Below are 24,175 nucleotides of genomic sequence, written 5' to 3' on the forward strand. Positions count from 1 at the left end.
GTATCAGTCTTTTTACTGTGTCTTGTTTGATTCAAGTCAGTCGTGGGGAGAAAATAGTTTTCTTTCTAGACATTATTAACACTTGGAGCCCTTGCAGTAGCGAGGCGGGTGGTGTGCGAGAGCGGGGCATGAAGATAGACCCTTCTAAGACCCACTTTGCCCCCAGTGGACAGTGGGGTGTAAGGGGATGCTTTGCTCTTCTCACCCGAAACAACTTTACCCTAAAGCAGCTGTTGTCTCTGGCCTTCTAATATTTCAGTAGCAAGTGCAGTGAAAATTATTTCTATGGAACCTGTTCAGAAGTAGAAGGGAGAGAAGTCTGAAAAGCAGAACAGCTTTTGCAGGAGGCAGTCGGCTGCTGGATTTCACATGCTGTCCTAATTACTTTGTATTTCATGTTGTTTTTATCTCAAATAAAAGGACATTTCTGGCTGGGCACGGTGGCTCACACCTGTAATCCCAGCACTTTGGGAGGCTGAAGCGGGTAGATCACCCAAGGTCGGGAGTTCGAGACCAGCCTGGCCAACGTGGTGAAACTCCGTCTCTCATAAAAATACAAAATTAGCCGGGCATGGTAGTGCATGCCTGTAATCCCAGCTACTCGGGAGGCTGAGGCAGGAGAATCGTTTGAACCTGGGAGGCGGAGGTTGCGGTGAGCTGAGATGGTGCCACTGCACTCCAGCCTGGGCAGCAAGAGCGAGATACCATCTCAAAAAAAAAGATGGCGCTCCTGATGCCGTGGTGGCACTCAGGGCTTTCTTGCTCGGTTAGAGTCCTGAGGGGCAACATTGCCTCCAGTTTGTGAAGGGCTGTTGGAGGGCACCCTGCGTCTGTGCAGAGGGTCACTGTGGCGGGAGAGAGGCCTGGGCACTGGAGATGCACCTTTCCTCAGGGCCACTTCCACCTGGGCCTCAGAGAGTGTGGCCCCCTACGTGTTAGTTACCTTGAGGGAAAAGGCTCAGTGGCTCTGATCTGTGGCTCCTCCTGGAACCTGTAGCCGGAGGCTGCTGGAGGATGCGTTTGTGACTGTGCCTTCTTTTTTATGTTATTAGGCTTGTGATAGGCTTTTGGCTCATCGAGTGGAAACCAAAATGAAGGGAAATAAAGTGAACGAGGTGCTGAATAGACTGCACCTGGCTGTCCCAACCAGGAGGGACGATAAGGTAAGATGGCCCCTGGGACAGCCGTGGGCTCACGGTACTGTCAGCAGGTGCTGTCCGCGTGCCTTTTCCAGAAGCCTCCCATGCAGCTTCACACACTCGCAGGTGGATCTTGTGGGTGGGCCTCAGTTTCACCTTCTTGCATACAGTAAAGGATCGAGAAGGTGAAGAAAGTGCAGAACGCCACATGGCACCCGTTTCCCACTGCATGACGCAGTCACTGTTAGTTTATCCTTCCAGAAATGTTTCTGACATAGAAGATTAATTTCTAAAAAGTTCTTTAAACACAGATGGAAATCTGTTTCATTCTTTAAATTTTCATTTTTTTGGCTGGGGGAGGTGGCTCACACCTGTAATCCCGGCACTTTGGGAGGCCAAGGTGGGAAGATTGCTTAAGCCCAGGAGTTCTTGACCAGCCTGGGCAACATAATGGCACCCTGTCTCTATGAAAAATAAATAAAATAAGTTTTCATTGTTTTGTCCATTGTGGATGGGCACAGATCGTTACGCTGTGTCTTCGTGTTTTACTGCAAATGTGTCTGCACTTCACCATGTGGTGTTGACAACGTTCCTGTCCCACAGACGCCTTCCTGGTGTGTGCTGCACTGACACTGGAGGCTGTGTGCTTCTCTCTGTCTTTCCTTGTGTCCTTGGCGTGGTCGGGCGCTGACTCTGTCAGTCTTGTGTAAAGATGATTTTATTGTTGTGTGTTTATGTAATGCTGGGTGCGGTTGAACATGTTTGTCTGCTTATTGGCCTTTTCAAAGTTCTTTAGGCTGTTTATCTTTTTCTTGCTGATTATATTACAAAGGTTGGATTCTTGTCAGATACATTGTAAATATTTTTTTTCTCTTTTTGTCACTTGCCTTTTTAACTTCAAATGTGCTGTACATTTTTGAACTATTAACATATATTAATATTTTATTTCTGGCTGTTTAGGTTTGCACTGTACATAGAAAGGCTTACCATTCATTCCAAAGTCATTTTAAAAGTATCTTTTCTTGCCGGATGCAGTGGCTCACGCCTGTAATCCCAGCACTCTGGGAGGCTGAGGCGGGTGGATCACCTGAGGTCAAGAGTTTGAGACCAGCCTGGCCGTCATGGTGAAACCCCATCTCTGCTAAAAATACGAAAATTAGTTGGGCGCGCACCTGTAATTCTAGCTATTCAGGAGGCTGAGGCGGGAGAATCGCTTGAACCTGGGAGGCGGAGGTTGCAGTGAGCTGAGATCACTCCATTGCACTCTAGCCTGGGTGACAAGAGTGAGACTCTGTCAAAAAAAAAAATATATCTTTTATACTTGCATTAAAAATTAGCTTTTTTGGATAGTCTTCACCTGTCTTGAGTTGGTTATGTTGTGAGGATGGAGGTTGCACTCCGTTTCAAGTGGTTGGCATTTCTGACCTGAGTATTGGAAATTTTATGTTTCCATTGAATTCTTATATGCACTTGAGTTTATGTCTGAATTTCTTTCATTTGTTGATCCAGTGTTATTTCTTACCACTTTCTTCTTCCATAATTTTTCACGATAATCATGATTTCTGTTTTTCCTGGATAAACTTTGGAATCACTTTGTGGAGTCCTCCTGGTCTCTGTGCTCAAAGTGACCCTGAACCCACTCCTCTCCCCTAAAGTAATCTTTTGGTTGTTAATTGGTCTGGGTATGAACCCACTCCTCTCCCCTAAAATAATCTGTTGGTTGTTAATTGGTCTGGGTATGGTTTTCTGTTCCCCTTACACGTAGGGAATTTGTTCCTACTTTTTCGGCTTTGTAAGTTTCTCATTCAGCAGGCATTTCACATAAATATTTTATATGGGATCTTCTCAGGAGAGGCCCCCTTTCATCCCTGAAGGAGTGGTGGCTCGCAGGAAGAGGATGGAAACGGAGGAGCCGAAGAAGAAGAGGGTATGCTGCCAGAGCTCTCGCCCGGTGTTCTCACTGGGGGAGGCAGGCCGTGTGTGCCCGTCATGGGGCCCTGGGGCATCAAACAGGAGCCACGGGTGCCCAGGCACTGGCCCCGTCAGGCTGCGGACACAGCAGTGAGTCCCCCTGCAGAAGCCTCTCTCGTGGAGCTCTTTGGCCTGAGGGAAGATGGCTGTGAACCAAATGCACGAGGGGGATAGACAGTCCCCAGACGGCCAGAAACAGCCTCTTCCTACCAGAACCCAAAGGCCGGCCCCACAGACAGGGAGATAAGAAACAGCCTTCCTACCAGAATGGAAGGTGAACCCCACTGATACTGAGAGGATTGGAGAAAAGATTGTTTCAAGTGACAAGGGGCAGAGCATTTCTGGATCTGAAAGGCAAAATGAAGCTGATGATAATTTCTCTTTCCATTGCAGGAACGAGATCTTGAACTGGAAATGGGAGATGATTATATTTTGGATCTTCAGAGTAAGGGCCAGAGTGTGATCATTATTATAAAATGCCAATTGGACGTGAAATATTTCAGAAAAGGGGGGAAAGACTTTAATGAGTAGTAAAAGTGTTTCAGCATATTTGTCAACTTTTAATTTCTTGAAGATTAAAAGTTGCATCCTGAGGGCCAGGTGCAGTGGCTCACGCCTGTAATCACAGCACTTTGGATTGCCTGTGCCCAGGAGTTTGAGAGCAACCTGGGCAACATGGCAGAACCCCGTCTCTACAAAAAATACAAAGATTAGCCGGGTGTGGTGGCATGTGCCTGTAGTCCTAGCGACACGGGAGGCTGAGGTGGGAGGATCACTGGACCCTAGGTGGTCAAGGCTGCAGTGGGCAGAACTTGTACCACTGCCTTCCAGCCTGGCGGACAGAGCGAGACCCTGTCTCAAAGAAAAGGTGCATACTGATAGCACTCAGAGGGAGTTCTTCCATTGTTTCCTGTTGTTTTGGGATGGTGGGGTGATTTTTGTAGCTTTCTCCGCCTGTGGGTGTTGAATGAGGCTGATGTGTTGATGCTGCTGCGTGTGGAATTGCATGTCGTGCTCTCTTCTGCGGTGGAGTCGCTGACTTGCCGTCAGTCACAACTCATTTTACGCACGTAGTACTTGAAGATATTAAAAACTACTGTAAATGTAACCACCTTTTTTTTAACTTTAGAGTACTGGGATTTAATGAATTCGTCTGAAAAACATGATAAGATACCAGAAATCTGGGAAGGCCATAATATAGCTGATTATATTGATCCAGCCATCATGAAGGTTTGTGTCACTTTTTAAATTGTGGATTGTTTTCCTTTTTATTATAATAGTATTGCTGGAAGATAGCAGCACGGCTTCGGCTCAGCTGGGCTTGTCCCCTTCATTCTGCACCCCTCCATCTTGACTCTGCCCCCTCCCCCCACCACCGGAGACTCTGGTGGAGATGCTGGGCCCCTTCGTTCTCCTGCACCCCTCCATCCTGACTGTGCCCCCTGCACCACCTTCCCCACCCTGTGTCTCCACCAGGCCCTTAATGGGCTCTGCTGTGCTGGACCCTCTTCCTCGGGGGCTCTGCTCTGTCACATCTTTTTCCTGCCTCAATCCCCTCCCTACTTGCTTTTTCTTAGCATATAAATGTCCACAAGTTTTACTCATCTTTTTAAAAAACGAAAACATACTTAGACCGTGTCCTCCATTAGTTGCTACCCTGCCTTCTCTCAGCTGAGCTGTCTGAAACATGCTAACATGCTTATACAATACTTGCTGTCCTGCCGCCTTCTCTCAGCTGAGCTGTCTGAAACATGCTTTTTATACAATACTTGCTGCCCTGCCTTCTCTCAGCTGAGCTGCCTGAAACATGCTTTTTATACGACACTTGCCATCTGCATGTCCCACATGTCCCTCCTTGGTTCCCACAGGCACTCCGTCATTGAGTTCACATTTTCAGTCTCGTGGTCTCTGTGCTCCCTGTGCCTCCATAGCAGATTCTGGGATAGCAGATTCTGGGGGCAGCATCTCAATTTCATTGGTGCTGGAGGAGTAGCCTCAGGGCATCTGCTCTCACCACTGCTGGGGGCCCCCGTCCAGCCCGTGCACTCACTGTCCCTGCGGTGGCCGCCTGCCTTCCCAGCCTCTTCCTCTCTGCAGTCTGCACTCCCAGGTGCGAGAAGCCTTGAGACTTCCCTCCTCCAGCACAGCTGTGCCCATGCCATCCCCTTCCACGAGGCCTGGCCCCCCAGTCTCACCCTCTGCACTCCTGGCCAGTCTCACGCAGGCACATCTGCCTGTTGGGCTCCTGACCGGGTTGCTTCATTAGGGTGTGATAAATATGTGTGTATTTTAGTTTTCATTTTTGTCTTATTTGTAGCCAGTGAGGTTGTATTTGGGGTGACATTAGAATGGATACATGGGATGTGGCACGAATTCAGTTTCTCAGGACTCAGTTCGTTTTGTGTGTCTGCCAGGAGCATTGGAAGTGAAGGAGGTGGTCTCTGCGCATTTTTAGCCTTGGAATTTAATTGTTTTAAAAAAAGGAAATGGTGCACAGGGGTTACTGACATGCTGGCAGCTGGCATTCACGTGGTCTCCATTTTCTTCACAGAACCCTCCCTGTGAGGTAAATGGCACATAGGCAGGGCCCAGGTGGGGACCGTTCCAGGGCAGTTGCTGTGTCCTCCGAGGCAGGGAAACATAGCTCCCATACACACACTGCCACACTCACTGACTTAGGGGTTTTCTCATTGTTAATTTTGCTTAATTACAACTCTATTTTTAAAGAAATTGGAAGAATTAGAAAAAGAAGAAGAGCTGAGAACAGCTGCTGGAGAGTATGACAGTGTATCTGAGAGTGAAGACGAAGAGATGCTGGAAATCCGACAGCTGGCAAAGCAGATTCGAGAGAAAAAGAAGTTGAAAATTCTGGAGTCCAAAGAAAAGAATACACAGGGACCCAGGATGCCACGAACTGCTAAGAAGGCAAGTTTGTGTCTTTCCAAAGAGGTGTGATCTAGTTTTTGCAAATTGGATTCCTGTGTGATCATTGCTAAATAACAACTTTTCAACCCATTTATGGCCATAAGATTGCACATTCTTGTTTTATTGGTGTATGGATTTGCCAGATTGCTCACATCCTGATCTTTTATATTCTTTACTGTGTCCTTTCTTGGTGACTTTCAGCTTCGAGTTTGGCACTACTCTAGATCCAGTCATTTTGCAGTTGTACAGATTAAAACTGTAATTTATGGTTCACAGACGTTCAAGGCTATCAGTTAACATTTTCCTGTTCTTTTTTCTTTCTCTTTTTTTTTAGGGGGGAGATGGAGTCTTGCTGTGTCGCCCAGGCTGGAGTGTGATAGCGCCATCTTGGCTCACTGCAGCCTCCACCTCCTGGGTTCAAGCAATTCTCCTGCCTCAGCCTCCCGAGTAGCTGGGATTACAGGCACCTGCCACTACGTCTGGCTAACTTTTGTATTTTTAGTAGAGATGGGGTTTCACCATGTTGGCCAGGCTGGTCTCAAACTCCTGACCTCAAGTGATCTGCCTGCTTTGGCCTCCCAAAGTGCTGAGATTACAGGCGTGAGCCACTGCGCCCGGCTGGTTTTCTTGTTCTTTAATTTCTGCATTAAATGTGGACTCTTTAGGCCGGGCTCTATGGCTCACGCCTGTAATCCCAGCACTTTGGGAGGCTGAGGTGGGCGGATCACGAGGTCAGGAGATCGAGACCATCCTAGCTAACATGGCGAAACCCCATCTCTACTAAAAATACACAAAATTAGCCAGGCGTGGTGGCGGGCGCCTGTAGTCCCAGCTACTGGGGAGGCTGAGGCAGGAGAATGGTGTGAACCCGGGAGGCAGAGCTTGCAGTGAGCCGAGATCGTGCCACTGCACTCCAGCCTGAGCAACAGAGCAAGACTCCGTCTCAAAAAATAAAAAATTAAAAAAAAAAAATCTGGACTCTTTAGCAATTTACAGAAACCCGACGCCGTCTACAAAAGGCAATTTATTGGCTCTGTGGCAGGGCGGGAAGAAGAAAGCGCACATGTGGGCAGTTAACATGTAACCAGAGAAGTCACCTGACATTCAGGATGCCTCTCAGCGGGTCTTCCTGTTTGAATACACTGTTTCCCTATGGTGGCAAGTGACTGGTTATGGTGGGCTTGGACATTTTTGTACTTGTCCAGGTGGGGCTCAGCCATCGCTGGGAGGAGAGAGGTTGGCGCACTGCCTTTGTCTGAGGCCACCTCGCTAACGTCAGCTTTAGTGTCTCACCTCTGATGGAGATGGTCACTCTCTCCCCTGTGTTGCGGTGAAGAATAGACAGACGTGGAGGATACGCTGATTCTTCCCACAGCAACTGCTCCGTTAATGTTAGTTTTCGTGGGATTTAATTGAGCTATCCGAAAACATGAAAGCGAGGCCCAGTAAAAATTACAGCTTCTAAAATAAGTATATTATAATTGTTGCAAAATATATATACATATATATTGCCTTGAAGTTTTTTTCAACATTTCGTCAAACTAATTTAAAGCAAATATTTCTTTTTATCCTTCTCAGGTTCAGAGGACAGTTTTGGAGAAGGAGATGCGTAGTCTTGGTGTTGACATGGACGATAAAGACGACGTGAGTGTGGGGGCGGTTCATGTGTTTATGTGGTTTTTTTAATAAAGAAAATTGGCCGGGCGTGGTGGCTTATGCCTGTAATCCCAACACTTTGGGAGGCCAAGGCGGGCAGATCATGATGTCAGGGGTTCGAGACCAGCCTGGCCAACATGGTGAAACCCAGTCTGTACTAAAAAAATACAAAAAATTAGCTGGGCGTGGTGGCAGGCGCCTGTAATCCCAGCTACTCAGGATGCTGAGGCAGGAGAATTGCTTGAATTTGGGAGGCAGAGATTGCAGTGAGCCAAGATTGCACCACTGTACTCCAGCCTGGGCGACAGAGTGAGACTCCATCTCAAAAAAAAAAGAAAGAAAGAAAACCAGGGTTTTGGAAAGCCATGGGAATGTGGGAAATTGTAGCAAAAAGAAATGAGAGCTTCCAGTTTTTCTCTTTTGAGATTTGCTGGCCCTGGGACTGACTTGAAGTGATGGGTTGAGGATTCCCTGACCCTGGGTCTGGGTTGAAGTGGTGGATTGAGGCTGCACTCCAGCCTGGGCAATAGAGCAAGACTGTGTCTCAAAAGAAAAAAAGCTCCACAGCCAGCACGAGGCAGCTCTGTGACGTGCCCAGGGTGTATCCACAGCTAGCACGAGGCCACGCCATGACGTGCCCAGGGTGTGGCTGCAGACCCTGTCCTCTAGATGTGCAGTTTGCAGTTTCCATCTGATGGTTTCTGTCTGATGGTTGTCTCTTTGTGTTCATATCAGTAACCCCCAAAATGGGGCAATGAGGGAGAGAGCATTATTTATATCTGAAATATAAATTGTGATGCTATACTGTAATAATCACTTTTAAATGAGAGTTCTAAGTTTCTTTAAGTGGAGTTAAAATCAGCTTTCTTACATAAAGCAGCTTCCGTTAAGTGAATAAGAATATTTGACCAACAACTAATGTGAAATTGTTACTAATGTGAACTTGAAATGGTGTCACTAATATGAAAATACTGTGTGTATTTTCAAGATCTTTAGCCCACGTGGTAATGCTTCAAACACTCCTCTCCTCCCCTCTTGCTGGAGTGACTTCATGCCTGTCGCTGAGCCTGGGAGCGGGGTGGGGTCCTGATCGCTGAGCTTAGGAGCGGGGCTGGGGTCCTGAGCGCTGAGCACTGAGGCTGTGAGCAGGGCTGGGGTCCTGAGCGCTGAGCCTAGGAGTGGGGCTGGGGTCCTGAGCGCTGAGCCTGGGAGCGATGCTGGGGTCCTGAGCGCTGAGCCTGGGAGCAGGGCTGGGGTCCTGAGCTCTGAGCACTGAGCCTGGGAGTGGACCTGGGGTCCTGAGCGCTGAGCCTAGGAGCGGGGCTGGGGTCCTGAGAGCTGAGCATTGCTTCCCCTGCTTTGCAGGCCCACTACGCAGTCCAGGCAAGAAGATCCCGGAGCATCACTAGGAAAAGAAAGCGGGAAGACTCTGCTCCCCCGTCCTCTGTGGCCCGGAGTCGGAGTTGCTCTCGAACTCCACGTGACGTTTCTGGTCTTAGGGATGTCAAGGTCAGTCTCTGTGTTGTGTAATGTAATAAAATGACAGTCTCTGTTGTTTATTGCACAGGATTCAGGGCAAACACCAGCAGTTGCCGTTTGCAGGAGCTATGGCAGTGGTTGTGTGCACTGCGTGCCCTCGTTTTGTGGCATCCTTTAGAGGAGAGCACGGGTCAGGGTGCAGGTGGACGCCCCTGACAGCTGCCCTGGATGGACCCCTCCCTGGCACTTTCCTTTTGTGGAGGGTGGCCAGAGCATGGTCTGACAGCACTAGCAGTCTGGGCTTAGACCCTGCTGTCTGAAGAGGGCCAGGAAGTGGCCACTGCTAAGCACCAGGAGGCCTCAAGTCCCAGCAAGCCTCCCATGGGAGGAACAGCAGAGGGAACTCCTGGGTTGATTGGCGGGTGATCCTGCTCATCCTTAGGTTGCAGGATTGTTCCCCGCAGGTGGAGAGCTTGAGTCACATTTAGTTTATTTGTAGTGTCTTTTGGCAAAGACACTTTAGATGTACACAGTCTGTCTTGCGGAAATGTCCTTTTATTAAACACAACTTTTAGTTTCAGCGTTGTGGTAATGGAGATGCAGGAGAGTCTGTATAAACTGCAGTCTCCTTCATGGAAGCCTGAGCTTCACTCCTCTGTGCCATTGCCATCTTGAAACCTGCCTGTTAATATTGGCATTGCCACTTGTCAGTCAGACCTGAGGAAAACAGGTTCATGGGCCTGAGTCCTTAGCTTGTGTAAGAGGGAGTTAAAACAGATGTGTGCTAACCTTCTAGGTCTAAAGCGTATCTAGTCCTGGGTATAAAGCTTGTCCTGGGTATCATTTTCATCCAGTCTTTATACAAAAATACTCATTGAGTTCCTGCAGATAACTGTGCTGGGCTTAAGAGAAAAGAAATGTAACAGGGTCTCTTCACTGAACAGACCTGAGCCATTACACAGATTGTTACCCAGTAGTTAAAATTCAGAATGGAAAATTGGTTTTAAGTAATGAACATACTTTATTTTTTTCTCCTCCTTTTAGATGGTGAAGAAAGCCAAGACTATGATGAGGAATGCTCAGAAGAAGATGAATCGTTTGGGGAAGAAAGGGGAGGCGGATAGACACGTGTTTGATATGAAGCCCAAGCACTTGCTGTCTGGGAAGAGGAAAGCTGGTAAAAAGGACAGGAGATAGTATTCGTTTGGTTGGCGTGGCTCGGCTAGACTGTCGCTGTTTATTTCCTGGCTTGGCACAGTATGGTTTCATGAAATTGGAGTTCTGTATAAACTGAAAAAGACAAAATAAGTAAAGCACTTGTTGCTTTGCTGAAAACTATGGTTAATCCTATATAGATGTGGGAAATTTTTGTCACTGCATAATATTACAAATATTTTGAGTAGACAATGTTTCCACATTTAATGGAGTATCAGTTGCTTCAGATTTTCAGAACTGGGACGATTTACTGGTGTAACTGGGTTGTTTTTGATGGAGAAAAACCTTATTTTCTTTTGTAAGAGCTGAGAGCAAACACATTTGTGAGTGTGTTGGAATCCCGTGCTTAAAATACCCTCTTAAATTATTTTCTAGTCTTATTGTACAATGTCTCATTGTATTCTGTCTTCAACTATTTTATCCAAAATAAACCTCCAGAAGAAAGTAGTTTTCATTTACTTAGCTCATGTTTTGGTTTAGTTATAGTCGCTATTGATTTGGCCAAATAAAAAGGCAAAAAACATATGACATTTCTATTTTGTTTTAAAGCAAAAATACTTTTGGGGGAGTAAAATGTTGCTGGGGGCATTAGGCAATTAAATATGGGCGTTCTCCTATTTCTGTGTCCGGTCCCTGAAGTTACATGTTCAGTAAAACACAAACACCCCCAATACCACCTCAGACGCACCTGCTGGGGAGCGTTGGGGTGAAGAGCTGTGCGGTCGGAGGGACCTGCCCAGGGGTCCGTGTGCTCCTGGAGCCCCAAAGACACACAGGGATCCAAGAGCCACCACAGATAAGTTATCAAGTCACAGTCAACATCATAGCTGAGGAAAGGATTTTAGTTAATCACACTTCTGGATTACATGTGGCAATTTTAAAAATTTACCAGGTCTGGGCTGGGTGCAGGGGCTCAAGCCTGTAGTTCCAGCACTTTGGGAGGCCGAGGTGGGCAGATCAGGAGATCAGGAGTTCGAGACCAACCTGGCCAATTTGTAAAAATACAAAAATTAGCCATGCGTGGTTGTGGGCATCTGTAATCCCAGCTACTCCGGAGGCTGAGGCAGGAGAATCGCTTGAGCCCAGGAGGCGGAGGTTGCAGTGAGCCGAGATCGTGCCACTGCACTCCAGCCTGGGTGACAGAGCGAGACTCTGTGTCAAAAAAAACAAAAAATTACCAGGTCTGGTTTTTGAAATTCTTTCTCCGTATTAAACACCAAAACTTAACGTATAGTTTACTTTGTGTTAAACAACAACAGTATGGCCGGGCGCGGTGGCTCACACCTGGAATCCCAGCACTTTGGGAGGCTGAGGTGGGCGGATCACAAGGTCAGGAGATCGAGACCATCCTGGCTAAAACGGTGAAACCCCGTCTCTACTAAAAATACAAAAAATTAGCTGGGCGTGGTGGCGGGCGCCTGTAGTCCCAGCTACTCGGGAGGCTGAGGCAGGAGAATGGCATGAACCCGGGAGGCGGAGGTTGCAGTGAGCCGAGATGGCACCACTGCACTCCAGCCTGGGCGACAGAGTGAGACTCCATCTCAAAAAAAAAAAAAAAAATACCAGGTCTGGTTTTTGAAATTCTTTCTCCGTATTAAACACCAGAACTTAACATATAGTTTACTTTGTGTTAAACAACAACAGTGTGTTTTAAAGCAAGTATGTCTTTATTTGTAAGCATATTACTGAAACATAATCAAATGAACAGAAGTGGATAAACGTCGAGTCACTTGGCTGAGGCATACACGTCTTCTGTACTGCTTGTATTAGGGTGCAAGATTGAATGTGTCTTTTTTTAAAAAATGCAACCTTGTGTTGCACTCTGAAATAAGTGATTTAAAAAGAAAAAGATGATGCAGAGATCCCATCCTGACCTTGGAGGCTTGGATAAAGCTGTGGGGAGACAGCCTCACGGTCCAGCCAGGCTAGTTCGCCTGCTTCAGAACTCTCAAGATCTCCCCAACAGTCTGCTGTTAATCGAACAAGTGCTTATAAAATGGAAATTGGGACAAAGGAAACATTAAATTTCCTCCCTGCAACCAGGCAGATGAGAAACACAGAAATAAGGAAAAGGGAAAATTAAGATATGACAAAGTTGATGAAAAGGTTAAAATAGTGATTTATAGATGATGGGCAATCAAGTGCCCCTTTTGCCCTGTTTTTTTGGAGAGGGTATGTCATTGCCTCGATGGTGTGTCTGCCTGCACTGAGGGCATTACACACGGCTGACTCAACCTCTCTGCCTCTCATACTCTGTGTATTTTGTGAAGCTCCACAAACGGGGTCACATCATCCAGGTGAGGCCACCACCGGTACAGAAACCTCTTGGCAATGGTTCTTAGCCAGGGGGTGACTTTGACTTCACCCCTGGCCCCCCTCTCCAGGAGCTCCTGCAGCTCCTCCTGGGACAGGTAGAGGATGCTTATTGTTTCACTGGGATCCGGGTTCACGGTGACATTTTTCCTCACAAGCAGAAGGTAACAAATTTCATGCTCTCCCCAAATTCTGTCTGATTTTGCCTTGTGGTGATAGATTGTCATGAACACAATGTCCTCTGGAGAAATCTATTGACAGAAATTGGTGCAGTGTTAACAACACTAATGTAAAACACAGAATTTACAGAAAAATAGAGAAAATAAACACATTTGTTTTCCTCAGAAAATGAACACTTTCTTTGGTAATTGATAATTTCCAAAACCTTAATTTTAGCTAAGTAAATTTTTGTGGACTCAAGTCTGAATGATAAACTGGCTTTGGTTTCTTGGTTCCAGTAAACCTGTCTGTCTTCATTTAAAGAACTAACACTGTCACACACACATCCTCAACAGAAAACCCCATAGAAACCGGCCAGCATTGTCAGGAGAACATCCATCCTCTCTTAAACGTGTTCTTGAATGGATGAAGGTAACACACATGCTCACAGGATCCTGGGCATTCTTTCTAGTGGACACTTGAATTTCTTTTTTTTTTTTTTTTTTGAGATGGAGTCTCGCTCTGTCGCCAGGCTGGAGTGCAGTAGCACAATCCCGGCTCACTGCAACCTCTGCCTTCCAAGTAGCTGGGATTACAGGTGTGTGCCACTATGCCCAGCTAAGTTTTGTACTTTTAATAGAGACGGGGTTTCACCATATTGGCCAGGATGGTCTTGATCTCTTGACCTTGTGATCCGCCCGCCTCGGCCTCCCAAAGTGCTGGGATTACAGGCGTGAGCCACCGCATCCGGCTTGAATTTCCTCTTCAGTGTGTGGTCGACAGATTCCTGCACAGCCTCAACCCTGCCTGGGACACATAGGGACTCACACTGCCCCATCCACAGCTACATTCACAGCCCCATTCACAGCCCCATTACAGCCCCATTCACAGCCCCATCCACAGCCCCATTTACAGCCTCATTACAGCCCATCCACAGCCCATTCACAGCTCATTCACAGCCCCATGCACAGCCCCATTTACAGCTCCATTACAGCCCATCCACAGCCCATTCACAGCCCCATTACAGCCCATCCACAGCCCATTCACAGCCCCATTACAGCCCATCCACAGCCCATCCACATCCCATTCACAGCCCCATCCACAGCCCATCCACAGCCCCATTACAGCCCATCCACATCCCATTCACAGCCCCATCCACAGCCCCATTACAGCCCATCCACAGCCCATTCACAGCCCCATCCACAGCGCCATTACAGCCCATCCATAGCCCATCCACAGCCCATTCACAGCCCCATCCACAGCCCCATTCACAGCCCCATTCACAGCCCCATCCACAGCCCCATTACAGCCCATCCACAGCCCATTCACAGCCCCATCCACAGCCCCATTACAGCCCATCCACAGCCCATTCACAGCCCCATCCACAGCCCCATTCACAGCCCCATTCACAGCCCCATCCACAGCCCCATTACAGCCCATCCACAGCCCCATTACAGCCTATCCATAGCCCATTCACAGCTCATTCACAGCCCCATCCACAGCCCCATTCACAGCCCCATCCACAGCCCCATCCTTCATCCTCATGGTGCTTCATGAGGTCAACGGCGTAGATCCAGCCTGGACTTTGTTCACCGTCTGCCTGCTGCCAACCTGGACTCCCGTGGACACAGCTGAGACTGGGTGCTGTGTGTACCTGCTCCCCAGGAATTCCCAGCTCTGCTTGCAGACGCTTCTGGGCTGCCTGCCTCACTCCGATGGCATCCTTTTCTTCCAGTTCTGCTGGGTTGTATAATGGGTGGCTACTACAGGAGTCAGTAAAATACCCTGGAAAAAATGCATGTGGGAACATCCCTCTTTATTCCTGAAAAGTGAATATATTAAATACAAATGCAGATGCTTCAGGTAAAACCATCATCCGTCATCAGCAGAAGACAGCCTGGCGGGGGGAGTGGGTTTGTCATGGGCTCTCAGAGCAGCACCCGCCTCCAGCCTCCACAGCCGTGGGCTTGGTGAGGGTCTTCCACATGACCACCTGGCGGGGCTGGCCCTGACTGCTCCTGCGGCCCGTCCTGCAGCCCGTCCTGCAGATGTGCACACACATGTCCCGTGGCACTATCCCAGTATGTCTTAGGAGAGGGACTGGTTCCCACTCAGTTTTGTACCCACAGAGGACCTGAGATCCCATGGGGTGGCAGGAGGAGGTGGTGGGGCTGCGGGGTGGCTGGCTGCACCAGCTGGGCTGCACTTTGAGGGTGGTGATCAGTGAGCATGGTTTCATAGGAAGACTGCTGGAATACCTTTGACCAAGTTTCCTTACTGAAAGGTTCTACTTAATTTACCCAAGTAAGAGCAATAGCACTATGACGGGAGGTCACACTCTCCTCAGTAAATCTCTGTTCCCTCTCGTTCCTCAGACCCTCAGTGCTTCCTCTTCTGCAAGGAGTTTGGCTGAAGTTGAATCCACTCTTGCAAGTACAAGAGCTGGTACTCCCACCTGCCCCTATGCATCCTGGAGGCAGCTAACATGATAGGAAATCTTAGCTCCAGGGGCTTTATTTGCAAACTGTTGACTATGTACTACAGTTGACCCTCTTAACTTTGCAGCTCCTGAATTTTTCTGAAACAAACTTTGCATTCAGCTCCGTCAAGGAGCCAGTGAGTACAACTTGACCAGCAAATATGGTGGTGGATTTGGGAATGGGCAGCATGTACCCACTGCGGCTCCGAGGAAGAACTAAGGGAGGAGACAACCTCGGCCACAGCTGGCCGTGCTTAGCCATTAGCTTTAATGGGTCAGGCAAGGTCTGGTTTCGAAAATTTGAGGACAGCCTAGGCCAAAACACTTTAAATGACCACAATTGACGTAAATGCTGTTCCCCTCTAAAAAGAAATTTTTTGTCCGGGCGCGGTGGCTCATGCCTGTAATCCCAGTACTTTTGGAGGCCGAGACAAGCAGATCACGAGGTCAGGAGATCGAGACCATCCTGGCTAACACGGTGAAACCCCGTCTCTACTAAAAATACAAAAAATTACCCGGGCGTGGTGGTGGGCGCCAGTAGTCCCAGCTACTTGGGAGCCTGAGGCAGGAGAATGGCGTGACCGAGGAGGCGGAGCTTGCAGTGAGCTGAGATCGCGCCACTGCACTCCAGCCTGGGTGACTAAGCCAGACTCCATCTCCAAAAAAAAAAAAATTTTAAGTTGTAATTTTAAGAAGTACAAGATAATTAAAACTCTAAGACCTGTAAGATAATTTTTATTATTATTACCTAGATAATTTTATGCTAAATGCTATTTTAATCCCCTAAATCCTTAGGTTGATAAATTCCTCTGCATTTAAGTAACTTGCCATTGCAAAGAAACAACAAAACAAAAAACCCCAGAAACTCCTATAGTTGCTTAATTTTTTAAAAAAGAAAACCCAGCCTACTGAAGAGCTATCAGCATAATTAGCATCTGCCTGAGCTGCCGATTTTCTCCAGGATGAGCTGACAGCTCACCACAGTGGGGCACCGACCACCAGAGAGTTTCTGTCCCAGATTCCTCAGGTCAAATCACATGGAGATGTTCTCTTCAGTCAGGGGCTCAGTTGAATGGACTCACCAGGAAACGTGACTTTCGTGTCCAACCTCTGCTGTATCAGGATTCGAGTCTCGGTGTTAAACAAGACAACACTGAAGGCTCGGTGTAGCAGCCCTGCAAAGGTAAGTGCCATTTGTGTGAGCACATGCCTGGAGTCTGTACGATCGTCCTTCATGCTTTTTGTCCTCAGTCTGTTTCTCATAGAAGAGCCTGTGATTGTGGCACCTGGGCAGGGCAAAGGGGACTGCTGGCTGCCAAACACGCGTTTCAGAATCTCAGCGGATTAGAACACTCGGGAAACTAAGAATAGATCTACCAGATGACCCAGAAATTCCACTACCGGGCAAATATCCAAAATAAAAGAGATCAGTCTATCAGAGAGATATTGCACCATTCGTGTGTGCTGAGCACCATTTACGACAGCCAAGATATGAGATCAACCTGTGTCCGTGGAGGTATGAAGGGTTGAAAACATGAGGGTTAGATACACAGTGGAATACCATTCCACCACAAAAGAAGAATGAAATCGGGCTGGGTGCGGTGGCTCACGCCTGTAATCCCAGCACTTTGGGAGGCCGAAGTGGGTGGATCACGAGGTCAGGAGATCAAGACCACCCTGGCTAACACGGTGAAACCCCGTCTCTGCTAAAAATACAAAAAAATTAGCCAGGCGTGGTGGCGGGCACCTGTAGTTCAAGCTACTCGGGAGGCTGAGGCAAGAGAATAGCATGAACCCAGGAGGCAGAGCTGGCAGTGAGCCGAGATTGCGCCACTGCATTCCAGCCTGGGCAATGGAGCAAGACTCTGTCTCAAAAAAAAAAGAAGAATGAAATCCTGTCATTTGTAGCAACATGGATGGAACTGGAGGCCATTGTGTTAAGTGGAACAAACCTGGCACAGAAAAACAAGTATCACATGTTCTCAGTGCTATGTGGGCTCTGAAGAAGTTGATCTCATGGAGGCAGAAAACACAATGCTAGACACCAGAGGCTGCAAAGGGCAGTGGGGAGGGATGAAGAGAGGGTGGTTAATAGGTATAAACATACAGCGATAGAGAAGGAATAATATCAGCTCTTCAACAGCACAGTAGGGTGACTGTAGTTGACAACAGTGTATTATATGTTTCAATGTGGCTAGAACAGAAGATTTGGAATGTTCCCAACACAAAGATATGATGAATGTTTGAGGTGATGGATATCCCAAATGCCCTATTTGATCATTATGCATGACATGCTGGTATCAAACTATCACATGTACCCCATTATTATGTATAATTATTACGTATTTATTAAAAAGACACAAAAATGAAAATAAGAAAAAAATAATAAAATGGCTTAAGATGGTCAAAGAAAACCAGAGCTGGACAGGAGTTAAAGCAGGAAAGTCTGACTTTATTGAGAACCCTTTCAATAGGGGAAAGAGACCTCCACGTAGAACCAGCCTAACTCTGCACACAACACCCAAGGAGCAGGCTGAGGTCTGTGGATTAAAAGTTACTAAGAGAAAACATCAGTGGGAAGGGGGTTCTGGCTACACCGACCTAACAAGACTTGCTGAAGACAGGCCTGTGTGATCAGACATCACCTGGGGGGTATGGGGTTGAGGAATTTAATCAGATGCCAAGGTCAGGGTTCTCGCTAAATCAAGCTAGTAGAATTCTTGCTAAAACAGGATCTTACGAGGAAGAGCACGGATGCCTAGGAGAAGGTACAGGAGCCTGACCAAGGCTTGACCAAGCAAAGACGTCATCCAGGTGCTGTTCCCCGAGCCTTCTAAAGACGGCACAGCAAGCGCACAGGTGACCCAGTGGTCGCCTCCTAGACGGAAAGGCCTAGCCTCTCTACTTTCTTCTCTCTAGGTTGCTGTCGGGTGGGAAAAATGGGAAAACCCTGGGAACTGGACAGAGAAAATGGGCGGGGGCCACCTTTCTCAATGTTTTCGTTCAGATGGCAATTCCTCTTGGTGTCGGCACCAATAACCTTATCATTCTCATCCACAACAATCAGCATTTCCTCCAAGCGCTGCAACTGACGCCTGTCAACCCAGTCAAGATTTATGTCAGACACAGCTGCTGGCTGTGATCCGACCTGAAATGCCTCTTTATGTGAAAGATATTGCCATCTCGTTTTTGCTATTTGTTACCAACCACATTAGGATTTAGCATACACCTTCTCCATAAGTGACAGAAATTGTGTTGAAGCAGCACAGTTGTGAGATATGGAAGGTGAATCATCTGTTTCTAATGTGGTGTCTTTCTGAACGGGAAATCTTGGGTACATACATACTCCTCATGTTTTCCAGGTTTCCTTTAGTGAAGATTTAAAGAATCCCCGCCCCACCACACACACACACACACACACACACACACACACACACACACAACACACCGAGGTAAACTGTAGGTAACACTCTTTGTACAAGTTTTTGGGGAAAAGTGCAGCCCTGTGCAAAACCACTGGACCTGGATCAGACGTGGAGAAACACACAGCCTTGTAGGAAAGCTACGCCACCCACAGACGGCCTATGATCCTCTTCAGTGCAAAGCAGATTCTCAGGTGACGATCTTCTCACAAAATGTTTTCAGGGCCAGGAGCGGTGGCTCACGTCTGTAATCCCAGTACTTTGGGAGGCCGAGGTAGGAGGATCACTTGAGGTCAAGAGTTTGAGGCCAGCCTGGCCAACATGGTGAAACCCTGTCTCTACTAAAAAATACAAAAATTAGCCAGGCCTGGTGGCACACGCCTGTAATCCCAGGTACTCAGGAGGCTGAGGCAGGAGAATCACTTGAACCTGGGAAGCAGAGGTTGCAGTGAGCCGAGATTGCACCACTGCTCTCCAGCCTGGGCAGACAGAGTGAAACTCTGTCTCAAAAAAAAAAAAAAATGTTTTCAGGGTCATTTATCTTCATGTAAAACCTTCTCATCCTCCTTTTCTACTTTTTAAAAAAATGCATTCACATCTGTCCATTATCATTACTGTTATTATTTTCAGCAATCTGCTCCTCCTCTTTGCAAATGGCTGTTTGACTTAATGCGTGGATGTGAGATACAATAGAAATACAGAGAAAACAATTACTGAATATGTACAAATTTAGATCATAAAAGAATTTCCACTAGGTAAAACATATGCACTAACCTCTCTCGGAAGCTGGAGACTCCTGGGTATCAGATGTGGAACTGAATGTGCAAGATGAACCAGGGCCCTTTAATACCTGGGGATGTAGAAAGATATCAGCTAAGGCAATCTGACATTTTTTTATTCTCAACAAGAAAGCACACCCTGGTCTCTCTCTATCTCTCCATCTCTTTCTCTCTATCTTTGTCCCTCTCAATTGAATGATAATAGAAAATTGTTTTGACACAACCTCACTTTAAAAAATGCTTTTAGTTTTTAAACCTAGGGTAAGTTATTTTCTACTCTATAGCTTTTTTTTTTTTTTTTTTTTTTTTTGAGATGATGTCTAGCTCTGTTGCCCAGGCCAGAGTGCAGTGGCATGATCTCGGCTGACTGCAACCTCTGCCTCCTGGGTTCGGGCGATTCTCCTGCCTCAGCATCCCGAGTAGCTGAGATTACAGGCGCCCGCCATCACGCCCAGCTAATTTTTTTGTATTTTTAGTAGAGACAAGGTTTCACCATGTTGGCCAGGCTGGTCTCCATCTCCTGACCTCAGGTGATCCACCCGCCTCGGCCTCCCAAAGTGCTGGGGTTACAGGCTTGAGCCACCGCACCTGGCAACATTAGCATTTTAATCTATGATTAAGGTAGCATTTAAAATAGCTAGAAAAAGGTACATTATTTAAGAATTGATGATATAACTGGCTAGTTTTTAGAAATAAAGTTATATCTTTTTCTCTAATGTCATATTAGAGACTTCCATGTGAATTTAAGATTTAATTTTTTTAAAATGAAAGCATAAAAGTACTAGAAACGTATATGGATGAATAATTACATGATATTCTGTAAAGAAAAATCTTTACAGGCAAGACACCAAGTTGGAACTCTAGACACACAAAAAATGGTAGATTTAAATACCTTAAAATAATCCTTCATGTCAGCAAAGCCTTGATAAAAGAAAAATAAAAATTATAAAATGTTTTATCTTGATAAAATATTACAGATAAAGATTTAATATCCTTAAGACAAGAAGAGTTCTAATTTTACAATTAAAACCATGTAATTTTAGTAGAAAATTATATAAGAGCATCGACATACAACTCAAAAATGAGGGAGACTGTTGTGTAAAGATGTCACCATTTGGTATTTAAATCCACCCTTAAGATGGATTTGACTTGTATCTGTTTGATTGTTGTTATGAAACATGTTGGTGTACGTGGGCTAGAGTTTCTTCAGATTTAATTTAAATATGTAATTTGGCCGGGCATGATGGCTCATGCCTGTAATCTCAGCATTTTGGGAGGCTGATGTGGGCAGATGACTTGAGGTCAGGAGTTACAGACCAGCCTGGCCAACATGGTGAAACCCTGTCTCTACTAAAAATACACAAAAAAGTGTAGCCGGGCATGGTGGTGGGTGCCCGTAATCCCAGCTACGGAGGCTGAGGCAGGAGAAGCACTTGAATCCGGGGGGTGGAGATTGCAGTGAGCTGAGATCACGCCACCACACTCCAGCCTGTGTGACAGAGCCGAGAGCACGCCACCGCACTCCAGCCTGGGTGACAGAGCGAGACTGCATCTCAAAATAATAATAATAATAATAATGTAAATATGTAATTGATCTTTGCCTCATTTAACTGGTTTTCAACAACATGCACTCCCTCTTGCTCCATTTCTTGGCTTATCTAACATCAGTTCCAGGAAAGCCTATTGTTCTTTCTGGGTAAGGAGGCTGGGATGCTTTACCTTTACTTCATCTACCTTGAGATAGGGACAGTTCTTCCCTTAAGCATATTTTTATTTAGAAATTGTGCCATTTGTACATTTCCTGGATCATAGCTCTTACTTGAACAGACCTGTATCCTACCACTCTGTTACCTTTTAATCCTGTGCAGGGTCCGCCTAGAGGGATGAAGGACTTCTCAATAGTCCCATTTCTTTTTTGTCCCTTTTCTGAGGCTCCAGAGGCAAAAATCTTACTATTTAAAAAACCTTGAAAATATAATTTTTTGCACTGTTTCATTATCTATTTAATTTTTTTTTTATTTATTTGAGACAGAGTCTCACTCTGTAGCCCAGGCCGGACGGAGTGCAGCGGCTCACTGCAACCTCCACCTCCTGGGTCCTGGTTCAAGCAATTCTCCTGCCTCAGCCTCCCACGTAGCTGGGATTACAGGCATGTGCCACCACGCCTGGCTAATTTTTGTATTTTTAGTAAAGACGGGGTTTCACCATCTTGGCCAGGCTGGTCTTGAACTCTTGATCTCATGATCCACCTGCCTCGGCCTCCCAAAGTGCTGGGGTTACAGGTGTGAGCCACCGTGCCCTTCAATGGCATATTTTTAATTCACTTGCTGTATATATCATCCCAGATTTTAAAAAGAAAAAATAAAGGTGGCAAATGGAAGAGAAAAATAATAAAGATTGTGACTGAAATTACAGAATAAATTCTTAGAATAACTGAACATCAATAAATAAATGCAAGACCTTGGAAACCAATGTGTTTGGAAGAGCTAAAAAACTGTATAATTTCTTGCCTATCATATTCCAAATATTATCTACCAACTAAAGCTCTGGGCCAAATAGTTTTGCAAGTGGGTTCTGTTAAAATATCAAAAAAAGTTTGCCATATCTGTCAGTTCTCTTAGGGAATATGAGGAGAGAAGCACGATGGATGCATGACTCAGCTGACTTTGGCACAGATAATACAGAACAAAAATAACACAACAGCAGTGATGGGTAATATTCTATAAAAAGATTAATGTGTTTTGCTCTTTTGTCGTTCCATAAGTTCACCTTTACACATGTAATTTTTAGTTATGTAGAAAATCAAAAGGCTATGCCTGAAATGTTTTCCCTAGAAATCAGTTCTGAGACTCAGAAATAAATGGTCTGTTTGAAACTTGTTTCTTTTGCAGTCAGAAGAGTAAGAATGGGAAAATGATATTCTTGTAAAGATCTAAAAAATAATAAATAAGTCTATGAATTAGGCTTTGAGGAAGAAATTAATATACAATACTGTACCTGTTATAATCCAACAACTCTAATAATAATAATAATAATAATAATAAGGCAGCCAGACACACATTGTGTGCTTCCTTTGTCCCAGTTTCTATTTTGAGAGTTTAATGTATATTAATTCATTTGGTCCTCACAACAACTTTTTGAGATAAGCATTATTTTTTATTCTCACAGCATCGATAAGGAACTGAAGCACAGAGAAGTAAATTACCTGCCCAAGGCAATGTGGCTTCAGATGCAGTTGAGCCCCCAGAATCTGTGCAATTTAACATGTTGGAATTGTCACTACCAAATTAAGCACTGAAAGCTTTACAGGCAAATGTTATCAAAATTTCAAGGAAGGCATTGTCATTCTCTGTAAAATGTTCTAGGGGATAAAAAAGGAGGGAAACCCTTCGCTAGGTTGATCTGGGCAAAAGGTTCTGACACATAAAGCACACAAAAAACATCATGAAGGAAAGGAAGAAAGACATTTTGATTAGGCTATATGCGGAGAATTTTCTTAAGAGAGGTTGTGACAACTTTAAGAATGACAGTTGATGACCTATAGTGCTGCAGGTAGGAGGTTAAGAATAAACTCTAGCAATAAATGATTACATTTGATTAAGGCAAATTAGAAGCAACAGAAAGGGCTCTAGATATCAGTGAAATATAGAGAAAGACATGGAGGCCAAGACTGGGAAAAGCAAGTAAAAAGAAATGGAAGTGGAAAGAGATAAAAAGGAGTAGGCCAAGTATTGTAGGTATGAAAGAGAGGGTAAAACAAATACAGCATGTGCTAAGGGGTATCCTTGAACAAGAGAACCATAATAATAAAGAAAAATGTCCCAGACATACAAGACGACTTAAATCCACAGATGAAAAGGGCTTGCCATGTTCCAGAAATACCGACACATTAACGTCAACATTGGGGTAGCCTTCTCAGATCTCTGAGAAAACTGCTGCATGCAGAAGAGAACACCCACCCCCAACACCATCACTCCATCTCCTAGGCATTGTACAACCCTAATCCTCTGCTTTCCACCTAGAATGATGGGTGATCCATGTACTTACCAAAAGTCACTTCTTGGGTCAGGTGTGGTGGCTCACGCCTGTAATCCCAGCACTTTGGGAGGCTGAGGCGGGTGGATCACCTGAGGTCAGGAGTTTGAGATGAGCCTGGCCAACATGGTGAAGCCCCATCTTTACTAAAAATAGAAAAAAGGGCCGGGCGCGGTGGCTCACGCCTGTAATCCCAGCACTTTGGGAGGCCCAGGCAGGTGGATCACAAGGTCAGGAGATCGAGACCATCCTGGCTAACACGGTGAAACCCCGTTCTCTACTAAAAATACAAAAAAATTAGCTGGGCGTGGTGGCGGACGCCTGTAGTCCCAGCTACTCGGGAGGCTGAGGCAGGAGAGTGGCGTGAACTCGGGAGGCCGAGCTTGCCGTGAGCAGAGATCGCCCCACTGCACTCCAGCCTGGGCGACAGAGCGAGACTGTCTCAAAAACAAACAAAAAACAAAAACAAAAAACTAACTTCTTCTTCAGCAGATTCACCCACAGTCACCTACTCAAAGACATCGTCCAGCAGTTTTCCCTTTTTCTTCTCTGTCATCACATTTTCTCTCTCTGATGGAATTCTCCTATCAGTCTGCAAGCATG

At 46.1% G+C, this 24,175-nt stretch overlaps 2 protein-coding genes across 3 annotated transcripts in view; one reads left to right on the forward strand and one right to left on the reverse strand.

Annotated features, from left to right (window-relative positions):
• GTPBP4 (GTP binding protein 4) overlaps nucleotides 1-10,832 on the forward strand; it is a 29,660-nt gene extending 18,828 nt beyond the window's left edge. For both annotated transcript variants that reach the window (XM_024254036.3, XM_054523132.2), the window contains exons 10-17: nucleotides 1,053-1,163; nucleotides 2,989-3,066; nucleotides 3,504-3,555; nucleotides 4,240-4,340; nucleotides 5,838-6,035; nucleotides 7,614-7,679; nucleotides 9,057-9,200; nucleotides 10,215-10,832. In XM_024254036.3, coding sequence (XP_024109804.2) covers nucleotides 1,053-1,163; nucleotides 2,989-3,066; nucleotides 3,504-3,555; nucleotides 4,240-4,340; nucleotides 5,838-6,035; nucleotides 7,614-7,679; nucleotides 9,057-9,200; nucleotides 10,215-10,367 — 903 coding nt within the window. In that variant the 3' untranslated portion in view covers nucleotides 10,368-10,832. The remainder of the gene's footprint in view (nucleotides 1-1,052; nucleotides 1,164-2,988; nucleotides 3,067-3,503; nucleotides 3,556-4,239; nucleotides 4,341-5,837; nucleotides 6,036-7,613; nucleotides 7,680-9,056; nucleotides 9,201-10,214) is intronic.
• Nucleotides 10,833-12,033: 1,201 nt separating this feature from the next.
• IDI2 (isopentenyl-diphosphate delta isomerase 2) lies at nucleotides 12,034-24,110 on the reverse strand. Its single transcript, XM_063727465.1, has 6 exons — nucleotides 23,585-24,110; nucleotides 20,430-20,458; nucleotides 19,533-19,608; nucleotides 16,419-16,511; nucleotides 14,512-14,642; nucleotides 12,034-12,949 (listed from the first exon to the last, which is right to left on the reverse strand). Exons 2-6 carry the CDS (start codon nucleotides 20,445-20,447, stop codon nucleotides 12,632-12,634), a joined length of 636 nt encoding a protein of 211 aa, XP_063583535.1. The 5' UTR covers nucleotides 20,448-20,458; nucleotides 23,585-24,110; the 3' UTR covers nucleotides 12,034-12,631.
• Between the last annotated feature and the right edge of the window lie 65 nt (nucleotides 24,111-24,175).

This window comes from Pongo abelii, chromosome 8, assembly GCF_028885655.2.
Source record: "Pongo abelii isolate AG06213 chromosome 8, NHGRI_mPonAbe1-v2.0_pri, whole genome shotgun sequence".
Classification (NCBI taxonomy): domain Eukaryota; kingdom Metazoa; phylum Chordata; class Mammalia; order Primates; family Hominidae; genus Pongo; species Pongo abelii.